The sequence below is a fragment of the Nyctereutes procyonoides genome, unplaced genomic scaffold, assembly GCF_905146905.1.
Source record: "Nyctereutes procyonoides isolate TBG_1078 unplaced genomic scaffold, NYPRO_anot_genome, whole genome shotgun sequence".
Lineage (NCBI taxonomy): Eukaryota > Metazoa > Chordata > Mammalia > Carnivora > Canidae > Nyctereutes > Nyctereutes procyonoides.
Genome location: NW_026575159.1, coordinates 12344199 through 12357482, shown reverse-complemented (window position 1 = coordinate 12357482; position 13284 = coordinate 12344199). Strand labels below are relative to the sequence as shown.

The 13284-nt window shown below is 42.4% G+C and overlaps 1 protein-coding gene across 1 annotated transcript in view; it reads left to right on the top strand.

Moving 5' to 3' along the window:
* The window catches only part of EXT1 (exostosin glycosyltransferase 1), a 286034-nt gene that overhangs the window by 243798 nt on the left and 28952 nt on the right, over positions 1-13284 (top strand). Inside the window, exons 2-3 of the mRNA XM_055314008.1 lie at positions 6708-6801; positions 8253-8360. Coding sequence (XP_055169983.1) covers positions 6708-6801; positions 8253-8360 — 202 coding nt within the window. The remainder of the gene's footprint in view (positions 1-6707; positions 6802-8252; positions 8361-13284) is intronic.

The window sequence follows — 13284 nt, the reverse complement described above, 5'->3', positions numbered from 1 at the left end:
GTCCTAAGAATCCCATTGGGAACGTGTCATTCTTCTGCTAGCCCCTTCGGTGACTCGCAACCACTGCAGAAGATCATGTCTGAGCTCCAGGAGACACCACACACAGCTGTTCCATTGGGACCCCACCTTTACCAGCAGTTTCATTCCCCCATCCCCTCCCAACTCCTCCCCAACTGTGGTCAGTTCTCTCATCCTGATATCTGTTCTTGCCGTGCAGTTTTTACCCCCCAAAATGCCCACTGCCTCCTTTCAGCCTCGCCATGCTGATCCTCCCTTTTCCATTAATAATTAGCTCACTTTCCTTTGGTCCTGGAGGCACTCTTGCTCCTCAAGTCTCCCCACCAAAGCCAGGTTGTCGCTCTTGTTTTTCTCTGCGTCGTTATGCACCTTGCGCCTCCATCCTATTGCTAAATAACAATCATGGATCATCATATTCCCTCACCGAATAACAATAACGCATCTGCCTTTTCACTGGACCATCAGTTCCTTGAGTAGTGCTTGACGGCAGGCATTCAACTAATTAATGTTTGTTGATCGAATAAAAGAAAGCACAGAGGAGGTGCTGAGGAAGTTATTTTATTTCCCTTCTCCCCGTGTACTTTGTGGAACTACAGCATCATAAATTGTTTTTGTTTTCTTTCTTTTTCTCTTAAGGGATGTGATTCAAACCTGGGTGTAAGCAAAGAAGATTAAGTACTTACGAGGAGGCAGACTGGAGGGAACAGATAGCGTAGATGTTTGCTTACTTCACAAATAAATACTTGAGACAAACTGTAGCAACATGGGGAGACTAGAATTGTCTGGCTACAGGGATGAGAGGCTGGATCACTTGCTTCTTGCCTACCGTCTTTGATTAGCAAAAAGCAGGCTCTTGTGGCAACTGTGCATGCTACGGAGGAATTGTGGGAAGCGCAGGAGGACCAGTTGGCACCCTGCACCAGCAGCATCCTTGTCTCTGTAGCTTTTGATAATAAGGCAGAATCCTTTCAATTAGAAGCTGCTGTTCTATTGTGATTCCCAGCTTCTGTTTGCATTCTGTTTTATTTTATATATATTTATGATAGTCACAGAGAGAGAGAGAGAGAGAGAGAGAGAGAGAGAGAGAGAGGCAGAGACACAGGCAAAGGGAGAAGCAGGCTCCATGCACCGGGAGCCCGGTGTGGGATTCGATCCTGGATCTCCAGGATCGCGCCCTGGGCCAAAGGCAGGCGCCAAACCGCTGCGCCACCCAGGGATCCCTTGCATTCTGTTTTAAAGGGTCTGTCCTGCATTTCTCTCCGACTCGGTCTTGGTGGATCTGTTCTTTCTTTACTTTCTTTATTTCATTGTTACTTTAAAAAAAAATAGTTCTGTTCCTCTCATCCTGAGGTCATTTACCACAATAACTTGCAGGTGCACCTCACGTGGCAGTTTATAGGGTCTGGACATGATCTCCTTTGGCCTTCACAACTTTGAAGCACAGAGAACTCCGTTTGCACAGGACCTCATACAAAGCGGTAGATCCAGAACCCAAATTCCTCAAGCAAGGTCTTCTAACTGTTCAAGTGGGCTCTGTTTTCCATTATATTCTGAGCCATAAATGATAATAGCTACCATTTATGGGCTGTTTATGATATGCCCGTGTTTGAGTTAAATGGTATCATCTGAGCCTCATGGTAGAAGTATCTCCACTTTGCCAATGAGGAAGCTAAGATTTAGACAAATAACTTCCCCAAGATCACTCAGCTTGTAAATAGCAAAGGTGAAATTTGAACCCAGGTTTGGCTATGTCTAAATCTGCTTATTCACTAAGCTTTGTATTCCTGACCTTTTAACTTACTTTTTTTTTAAATAGTTTTTTTTTAATTTTTATTTATTTATGATAGTCACAGAGAGAGAGAGAGGCAGAGACACAGGCAGAGGGAGAAGCAGGCTCCATGCACCGGGAGCCCGACGTGGGATTCGATCCCGGGTCTCCAGGATCGCGCCCTGGGCCAAAGGCAGGCGCTAAACCGCTGCGCCACCCAGGGATCCCCCTTACTTTTTTTTTTTTAAGCTCTTAGTGTAAAATTTAGGATGCATCCTAATTACCTGGAAGGCTTGTTAAAACAGAATTCTGGGCCCTTCCCCTGGAGTTTCTACCTCAGTGGGTCTTAGCAAGGCCAAGAATTCCCAGTTCTACCAAGTTCCCAGGTGGTGCAGGTGATGCTCCCGGCTGTGAGAACACATTTGAAGAACCCCTGCACTTGCCACACTGCACCCCCCTCAGGTGCACTAAATTGCTGCCAGCAAAAATGTGTTTCATATGGAGGGGAAGGACTTCAATTATGCATTATTACATGGCCCATTTTAAATGGGGTGTGTCCCATCCATTATTCAGTACAACTTTAAGGAGAAAATTATTATGGCCATAGAGTGGTTCCTGGTTTCTAGGTTAAATTCAGGTTGTGTCGTTTTATTGCATTTTCCTTTGCAGTCATTTATGAAAACTGTTCTAACTTCTATGTCACCACGTACAAATGGGGAGTTTAATACCCATCTGAAAAGGGTAACAAAACCATTTATTAATTAAAGCTGAACGTTCTCTGAAATGAGGTACATGCCTTATCTGCTTACCTTCTTGCTTAGGATATCGTGTGTTACTTTTTGTTTTTGTTTTTAAGATTTTATTTATTTATTCATGAGAGGCACAGAGAGAGAGAAAGGCAGAGACACAGGCAGAGGGAGAAGCAGGCTCTATGCTGGGAACCCAATGTGGGACTTGATCCCGGGTCTCCAAGATTACACACTGGGCAGAAGGCAGCGCTAAACCGCTGAGCCACCCAGGCTGCCCTACTTTTTGTTTTAAAGAAGTTTATCATTTTGATGTGACATACATTTGCTAAACTTAATTGGGGAGAGAGAATTAGTCCCTTTAAGAAGGCTATCTCTCCCTCACTCCACCCATCCTCTCCTTAGCTTTCTTCCCCCGTCTCTAACCCCTGGTAACCACTAATCTGTTACCTATCCCTACAATTGTTATTTCATGAATGCTATATAAATAATAATGCTGTATATATCCTTTTGAGATCGACTTTTTCACTTAACAATTTCCTTGAGGATGTTGTGTGTATCAAGAGTTCATTTCGTTTTATTGCTGAGAACTATTCTAGGCTATAGATGTGCCACAGTTTGTTGAATCATTCACCCATTGAAGGACATTTGGATAGTTTCCCATTTGGGGCTATTAAGGATAAAACTGCTGTGAACGTTCATGGACAAGTTTCTATGTGAAAATAAGTTTTCATTTTCTCTGGGATAAATGCCCAAGAGTGCAATTGTTGGGTCATATGCTAATCCCATTTTTAGTTTTAAACAAAACTGCCAAACTTTTCTCCAGTGTGACCGTACCATTTTACCTCTCTACCAGCAATATGTGAGGGTTCCAGTTTCTCTGCAGCCTTGTCAGCACCTGTTCTCCTGATGGTAGCCATCCTCGTGGGTGATTTGCATTTCCTTAATGGCTCATGATGTTGAGTATCTTTTTACGTGCTTGGCACTTCGTATATTTTCTTTGGAACAACATTTAGTCAATCCGTGGTATGTTTTCAAATTGGATTATTTGTCTCTTGATTGTTCAATGTTAGAATTCCTATTCCTATTTTGGATACAAGTCTCTTATTCGAAGATTTGTAATTTTTATTTTCTAAGGGTTGTCTTTTCACTTTCTTGACGGGAACTGGGAGGAGAGGGAGCCCAGTCTTCTTGACTGAACTTGCCTGAGATGGAGCTTCTAGAAGGTGGAGCTGGGAGGGGTTGGTAATGGAGCAGGTCATGGCTCAAATGCCACAGACGCTCACTGTTCTTGCCAAGATCTGGTAGGTTTTCTTGAACAAATGTTTTTCCATTTGTCATTATATCCTTAGGACAGTTTCCAGAAACTTTAAGTGAATGTTTTTATAATTTTTATCAGCTAAATTGTTGTTATGCTAGGGAGAGTGTCTCCAGAGTTCCTAGTGCCTCACTGTGCAAGGCTAGCCTTCTCGAACATACTTTATGATGCAATTACCCTCAGCAGATTATAGCCGCAGTTCTCATCTGCATTTCTGGATTATCAGAGGATTCTCTGGTAGGTCTAGCAACTAAAGTGGGATCTTCTCCACACAACGTCTGCAGGACTAGAACAGGGCCTGGAACATTGTGTTTCTTGAGAAAATGACTAAAAAAAAAATGAATGAGTTTAAGCATTTAGAAGGAAGTAGAGGTGAGGTGTGTGAACATGGCAAAATGGAGAGGAGGGTCCATTGAAGGGCTGAGCAGAAGGGTGCCAAACACACGTGTGGCCCACCTCTAAAGACTGTCCTCCTTGCAGGGCATCATTATCCTTCATTTGGAACACACAATTCGCAGGTTCCATCACTAGAGCCCAGAGGAGGAGCTGGTTCGTGGGCTGAGTGAGCATGGTTAGAATTCTGAAAATTACTGTTGTAAGTTTTGTGTGTACATGTTCTCTATGTGTCTTTGTGTGTTTGTAGGAACAACACACACGTTAAACATGCATTGTAGACACGTGAGCAGATAGCTACTTCTACATATATACACACTTATTTATACAAGGGTTATGGAAACATAGGAGCAGTGGGATATTCTGAAAGGACATTCTTCTTTCTTACCTTAAAGTAGCATAAAGTCATAAGGGGATGTTCAAACAATCTCTCATCACTTTGCTGATGAGGAAACTGAGTCCTAGAGAGCTCATGTTTTCTTTGTAATGTCACAGCTACCTAGCGGCAAGAATGTTCGTCCCAAGTCTCCCATCACCTGTTGCGTGAATGAACACAAGCTTCAGTCACGCAAGCGTTATCCTCTACGTCAGCAAATACTGCTCCTGTACCACCACTTAAAAATCAACACCCTAGAATAACTGTCATTTGAATTTTTGCTCTAAGTTTTCTGCCTTCCCTCTACCTCCACTCCTTCCCTAAAGTAAATTCTGCAACTGGCAACTTTGAAACTTGTTACAATCCAGAGCATTAATAGGGTTTTACATTTTTAGCAGCTTAATGATGAGGAGTAGGACCTTCTGTGCTCGTCCCTCAGGGGTTTCTATTCTGGGCATTTATTAAACTTTGCCGTAGTCTGAAGTGTGTTTGACCTTTTTATATTAAAACAATTTGAGTTAAAACTTTATAGGTATATTTGTGTGTGTGTGTGCACATATTTCCCTCTTTGTTCATTAGGTAGCGATCCCAACATTTTTAACAGTTGAATTTGAAGATACTTATCAATTATTTCTCTCTGTTTGGTGAGCAAAGAAGCAGCCATTACCATCATAATTTAATATTTCTGACTTAGTCAAATATGAGCCCTCTTAAAAATCTTTTCTCCTTTCAAGTCTATTTTGCAGTTTAATTAATCCAGCAAAGGTTTTTATTTTACTCTCAGTGGAGATAATCTTAATCCATTCACGGTGACCTTTTCTTGTGCAAATTAGTTGTACAAGCTTGTTTAAGCAAATGGTCCTTTGCATGATGTCTCTTCTTAATGACGGGTTTATAATTGAAAATTGGCTTACTCCCATATGCCTAGTTTGTATGAGAATATAAAAATAGATGTGGACTTTAAAAATATAAACGTATATATCAGTACCCCAAAACGAGGAGGGAAGAATCCGATGCCTTGAGGCTATGATTAAATTAGACTATTAGAGTCAGAAAATGCTGGTGACATATGCTACTGTCAAAGTCACACCTGTCTGCCGAGCACTGGAAGCTCTTAAAAAATGAGAATGATTTCAAAAAAAAAGAGAGATTTCATCTTAGCTCTGAGAATCAGGGCTCGCACAGGACACGAGCCATTCCTGGCTTCCCAAGTTTGCTTCAACTCCTAATGAACCTGAAACTGCATGTTTAGGAATGTGTTTGTGGACATCACTTTTAAAGTGATAGCCCTCAACAAAATGAAATGCTCTTTGCTTTTCCTGCACTTCACCAGCAGGAAGAGACAGCTGATCCTCAGGTTATATTTTGCCTTTTTTTTTTCCAAGTGCAAAAACCCTGTAATACCATCAAGTGGCATTTGAGTCAAAGCAACAAGCCTCTCTTGTGCACCCCAGTTTTCTGCACCCCCTATGTTTTTTTCTATTATACTTCTCCATTTCTTAGGCCAGCTCCTCCTGTCTCATTTGTCTTTCCCTTAAAGTCATGTCAGCCATTCTTAGAAGTATTTGTCTGGCATAGCTGAATATTCTCGGTTAAATGTAAGAACTCCAGCTCGAAGGAGAAAGTAAATGTTTTCTGCTTGTAAGGGAGGTTTCCTGAGTAGGTTTTAATAGCATGGAGTGAGGAACAAGGACAGTCTTAGTTTTGCTGAATGACACGGCATTAAACAAGAACTTCTCACTGTGATTTTTTTTTTTAAACTTATGGGAACTAGACATTTCATCAAGGCACAAAAATCTGATTTTTGGAAGCAAAACCTGGGCAAGCCAAATTGTTACTGGGACCAGCAGACTTGTCTTTTATGTACTGCCTGCAAAAGACCCTAATTACTTTGTCCCCCATGAAAGTTCACGTTTGTTCTCCTTCGTGCAACCTGCCCCAAGGGAAAGTGAGAACTGCCCGCCCAGCCCAGCGTATTTCCTGATTTGCTCTGGGTAATTTCATGCAGGTGTGCTCCCACAGATGTTCATTTACTCCCCCCACTCCTAATGGGTCTTCGTTTGCTGATTGCTCCTCCTCTCCTTCTAGGTATGATTATCGGGAAATGCTGCACAATGCCACTTTCTGTCTGGTTCCTCGTGGTCGCAGGCTTGGGTCCTTCAGGTTTCTGGAGGCTCTGCAGGTAAGAGACTGAAACCTCCGCGGACGAGGGCTGAGGGCTGAAGTCAGACGGGGCGAGTTTAACCTGGGATCTAAACAGAATGCATAGTTGGCCTTGAACACCTGAAATCTGTTATCCCAAGAAAGTCTGCAACACTTTCTATAAGGGGGGAAGGGGTAGATGGGAAGAGGATTTACTCCCTGTCTTTGGGCATGAGAAGATTAAACAGTTTCACCACCAGGGAGGATGGGTTCTTCAGGGATATGTTTGCAAACTGGGGGGTGGGGGGAGTGGTGGTGGTGTAGATCTGACTGGCCAGCAGTGGCCTGGCTGGGCTCCTTGCAGAGACGCTGTCCCAATCCTGGAAGCCAGTCTCAAGAGCATGAGCTTAGGAACATGGCTTATCGGTGGTGCTCCCCAGATCGTCTTTTCTGTCCACCCCACTCAGTTGGTGCCTCTAAATTCTGACAGTGAGGCCCAGGGAGCGGCGTCCTCACTTTGGCCCACCTGTTCCGGGGCTATGCAGCTCTGGGGCTGCCTCACCTGCTGAGACACTTGTGCACGTCGTCTGCACTTGGGAGTTGCAGTCAGCCCTCCGTGATCTTGAGAAAGCACACTCCCGGCTGAGACTGTGCTCCTCCACTCCTTGCCCCTTGGCTTCTCTGTTCTCTTCCCTTCTGTGTTTTGCCCTCCAACAGAAGCGCTTCCTCCTCCTGAAGGTCCTTCCCAGTGTGCTCTGTGAAGCACACGGTCACTAATGTTCTTGTCGCCTCTTTGGGATGCCCCATGAAGCCAACTGTTCTCCGCTTTGGATGATGAGTTATTTGGAACCAGAACTGGGTCCTTAGCCCAGCATTTCTTGGCTGACAGATCACTGTGCAGGCAGTATATTGGGGCGACTGGTTTGGCCCCCTCCACGGTGAGTGGAGCAAGGTTCGGGAGGAGGTGTTTGCTTTGCAAGGGAAAGGTGAGCACCCTGTGGTAGTGCAGTCCACAGAAGGCTTCATCAGGAATGCCAGGCCCCATTCTGCTCTTTGTTGCTCCTAACAGTGGGGTGAACCACTTCACAAGCAGACCTGTGGCAGTTGCATTGACAAAACGGTTTATATTCAAGGTTGGTTTTATGCTAGGATGTTGTTGGTGGACGATTTTGTTACATCAATAAAACTTCTCGAACGAGGCCAGTCGTCTCTGTCGAAGTAAGGTCAGCCAAACCATGTACTAGAATAGAAATGGGGTTTTAGCATTCGAGGGCAAGACTTGCAAGCATTAAAATCTCGGCTGGATATGCACAGCCTTCACGTGACTTGGTGGCTCATCCAGGCCGCCTCCCCTTCGGCCCTAAGCAGTTCAGGATCCGTGCAGTGACCCAAGGAAGAAACGCCAGTAACTGAACTTGTAGTGATGTCGCCTCCAGTTGGAAGGCTCCCCTGCCACTTCCCCACATTCACGAAGCCCCCTTCTTCACCCAGGCCGCCTGTGTCCCTGTGATGCTCAGCAACGGATGGGAGTTGCCATTCTCTGAAGTGATTAATTGGAACCAAGCTGCCGTCATAGGCGATGAGAGATTGTTATTACAGGTAAGGAAGGGGCTCCGGCCTTCAGCACATCAGCAGATTATTGCAGCCCCTCGTCCACAATTTCAAAGAAGATGAATCCAAAAGGTCAGCTCTATAAAAGAAATCTTATCAGGAGAAAATTGCCTATGTCATGGCGAATATGAAGTCATTTAATATGACATTGTTCACTTTCCCACACAAAATCCACCCGGGCCTGGGGAATATATTTGGAAAAGAAGTGGCAGGTAAAGGACATGAACTTTGATGGTCAGAAGAAGCGTGTATCCCTCCTCTTCCAGATCCAGAATTTTTAGAAATTATACCAGATAGTGTTTGTACCATCCTGCCACTTCGTATTCCTTTCCTCTATTTCTATAATTGCCTTCAGATTAATTTTCAGAAAGAGGGAGGTCTCTAGGGTTGATTCTTATAATTAGTGTTATCATTGCTCAAATGATCCAGTCTGGGAGCCTGAGCAGTGTTCTCTTTAACGTGTATATTTAAAATAGCAGCCTCTAATAAAAATGATTTTTTAAATGTATCTTTTGCCATTTGGATCTCTTTATTTTATTTTATTGTAGCAAGAACACCTAGCATGAGATTTACGTTCTTATTTTTAAATGTAGGATACATTATTTTGACCGTGGGTTCACTGTATTAGAACTTTCTGGAGCTTATTTCATCTTCTTTAACTGAAACTTTATGCACACTGGTTTAGTAACTCCTCATTTCTTTCCCACCCCCAACCCTGGCAACTCTCATTCTACTCTTTAATTCTGTGAATTTGACTATTTTAGATACCTCATGTGGAGGTGGAATCATGCAGTATTTGGCTTTCTGTGACTGGTTTATGTCACTTAGCCTAATGTCCTCAAGGTTCATCCATGTTGTCCTAATTGTAGAAGTCAGACTTAATATGATTAAAATGACCGTATTACCCAAATTGATCTATAGATTCAATGCAATCTCTATCAAAATCCTAATGGAATTTTTTACAGAAATAGAAAAATAATTCTAAAATTCATTTAGAACCACAAAAGACCCCAAATAACCAAGTCAGTCTTGAGAACGACCAAAGCTGGAGGCATTAAGTTTCCTGAATTCAGAATATATTACAAAGCTACAGTCATCAAAATGATATTGTACTGGCACAGAGACAGACAGACCAATAGAACAAAATAGAAAGCCCAGAAATAAATCTACACACATATGGTCAACTAATTTTCAACAAGGATGCCTAAGAAAAGTTTGAACTCAAGAGCTGCCTGCAGAGAGGAATATGATACTCCCAGAGAAATCCAAGGGCAGCAAGGGTTCCGTTTTTCTTTTCTTTTCTTTTTCTTTTTCTTTTCTTTTTCTTTTCTTTCTTTTCTTTCTTCTTTCTTTTCTTTCTTCTTTCTTTCTTCTCTTTCTTTCTTTCTTTCTTTTTTTTCATTTTTTTTTTTTAAGAGAGAGTGTGCACAAGAAGGCAGGGGGCAAAGGGAGAAGGAGAGGCAGAGAGATACTCTTAAGCAGGCTCTACATCCAGCTCAGAGCCCAATGCAGGGCTTAAGATTATGACCCTAAGATCATGACCTGAGCCACCTAGGCATCCCAACTAAGGATTTCTGAAGCCCTTTTGTGCAGTAATATTTTAGGTTCCACATAAATTGCCCTACTCCTTTCTCTGAAATTATAGAGTATTTTAATGTTTTTCTTTGATGGCATTATATACTTTATCTTGAACTACCACAAATGTTGTAGAATGATTTTTATTTTTAATGTCCTGGCTTTTTTTTTTTTTTAATACCAAGAAAATTGAGCTTTTAACTCTGCTGTTGATTCTGCTTCTACTGCCAGACAGTCCGCTAGCTGGCTGACGAAGTAAACCAGTTCTCTTCCTAAAGTAACAGGTGAGGGCTGTGACTTAGGAAAGCCAAGCTGAACACAGCCCCTAGAACATTCCTACTCTCTGGTACTCAGGTACGTGATCTCCACCTGGGACCTTCAAAACAAAAGAGAAATAAATGACCTAGCAAAATCCTCCCGGGGCCGAATGGTGTATATCAAAAACATTCACTCATGAAAGGCCAGACAAAAGTGATATGAGTAGTTCGTTTCCATGTTGCCTTTTTCCTTCCTTTTATAATTTTTTTAAATGCATGATCATCCAAAGAAACTTGGGGAAAAAAAGGAATAAAAACCATCAGCCATAATTTCTCCAAGGCTCCTATGAATCTGACATGAAAAACTTAGGAGTTTGTCTTGGAGAGGAGAGCATTCTGGGATCTTAATTGTGGTTGTCCAGTTTCTACCATTTCACCAAAGCTGGTATGGATTTCACCTAATGAAGCAGTTTGTTTGGCTTGACTCTGAAGATTCTGTTTTCCATTCTGCCCCCACTCGAACTTGCTGGTGGTTTCCCCTTTCCTGAGCACTCCATCTCTGCACGGCTGCCTCCATATTGAACAGCGACTGTACTGTCGTTGACGATCGTTGTAGAGAGCTGGCGCTGAGCCCAAATGTCTGCTCTGGGAGATGTTGTTGTTATGTTACAATTTTTCGTTTCCTGTTTTAGAACAGCTCGGATGTTTTTATTTGCATATATTCTTGTCATTATGTCACCAAGAGAGCTGCGTGTTGCTTTCCTAGATCTATTTTGGTAGATTCCATTAGTTTTGTTACCATACATGACCTTTTGTTAAGACTTCATTGAGTTCTGCAACGCTGAACAATCCAGCCAAATTGGAATTAATTTATCACTCTTGCGTTCCTGTCTCTCAGGACAAGCAGATTAATAACCAATAGCCAAATGCCATGAAAACCTGGAACTCTGTCTTTTCAGTCAGTTGGAATTCTCTTCCAGAGCACTTTGCAAAGAGCTATCACGTATATTGTACATACAAACAGGCAGCGTATAGCTCACTTGATGTCCTAACATCAGTTTGTGGCTTATATAATAGAGGGGGAATGTATTGGTAGGTTAATATGTGATATTGCTTTAGGGCGCCTGAGTGACTCAGTCGTTTGGGCATCCGACCCTTGGTTTCACCTCAGGCCATGATCTCAGGGTCCTGGAATTGAGCCCTGGTTCAGCAAGAAGTCTGCTCGAAATTCTCTTCTCCTTCTGCCCGTTCCCCTATGCTCTTTCTGTGTCCCTCTTTGTCTCTCTTTCTCTAAAATAAATAAATAAAATCCTTTTAAAAATATATGTGACATTTCCTTTATTCGTTCATAACCATAGCCTACTTAGTTTTCTGGAGATTATGTAATCACATTTTTCTAATGGACTGGTTTCTCATCATGGCAAAATAGTGAAGTCAACTGATATGACTCTTAGGATATGCCATTGACATTTAAAAGAGGACATGATTATGAAAACTGAGCTGAGTAACTTTTTTCTAGTCTCTTTTGGCAATCTAGGTAATTTTCTCAGTAAATAAAAATAAATTGCCCTTGACTTATCAAGGATCCATGATGTGGATAGTTGCTCTGCCTTCTCCAAGGATATTTTACTTACATTTGACCTTGAGTTCTAATTCTGGACTAACAAAGCCTGCTGGTGCTTTCCCTTTACCTGTTGCTTTCATCCTTCTTCAGTGTGAGGCATCGAGATACACACTTTGGGGCACAAATTTAGTGTCTGCTGTAGGATGTTGCAAAAGCAAGTGAGCTTGTCCTTTTGTTCTTACTGTGGAGCAATTTCATTGCTCCTCTGAAAAATAGTCTTGAGTCCAAAAATGTGTTGCCACCTCTTTCCCTTCCAGGGGAAATTCAGATCTAGTCTTAGTCACAATGCCATGAGTAACTTTTCTTATTAAAGCAGCTAACAGAGCATTCTTACCTCAGCCCAGGCCCCCATGTCTGTCTACTTAGTTACGCATTAGCAAAGCAAGCATGCAGAAAGAGGTGAGCACAAGAGGGCAGTTTGCTAATCACAAGGAATCTCGTAAGAGTATAGACTCCATAAATGAAATAGACCTTGAACTATACATGAAGATAGGGAGCAAGCCCAGCAAATTCACCAGAAACCCAAAGTACGTGTCAGAGCTCCAGATCCAAACAAGTTCACACACAAACGTTAAGAAGTTGGTCGAACTTTGAGTATCATCACCCTTATGTCAATAATGATAATAGTGGTAGTAATAATTTGCTATGTTAAGCTTCCCATGTTCTCACTATTGTGTTAAGTAAGCACTTATTTGATCTCCTTTACAACCTTCTGATGTTAGTACTGTATCCCAAAGGTTATAAAAATGAAGAGGTACTCAAAGAGAGATCAAGTAACTTGTCCAAGAAAGCACAGCTAGTAAATGGTAGAACTGAGAATCCCACCTTGGTCCAATTTCTGTGTCCCTGTGCTTAACCATTAAGCTGTATTGATGGTAAAAATAATCATATCCCTATGGTAACTTCAGTTGGCCATGTTCAATTCAACTTTTGTTTCTTTTTTTTTTTTTTAAGATTTTATTTATTTATTTGAGAGCAAGAGAGAGAGCACAAAGCTTGGGGGGAGAGTCAGAGAAGCAGGCTCCTGGCTGAGCAGGGAGTCCCAATCTGAGGCTCAGTCCCAGGACCCTGGGATCATGACCTGTGTTGAAGGCAGACGCCTAACCGACTGAGCCACCCAGGTGCCCCTCAACTCTTATTTCTTGAAAAACTACTATATAAAAGCCATTCTTACAACCTTAAAACATGTAGCAGGATGGATGGGCTGAGATCTCTCCTTTAAAATCATGTAGCCTGTTAGAGAAGAACAGCGATGGTTGGATGTGTGTGATGTTTGACAGATTGTGCTAGATTAGCATTAGTGCTGGAGCCAAAAAGAGAGGTCAGGGAGCAGAAGAGCTCTCAGGGTAAGGTCACAGATGTGTACATATGGAAATGACTATCCAGCTACAGATTAAATGGAGAGACTCAGAGACATTTCCTCTAGAAACCCCTTTGTAGATCACTTGGAGTCCCT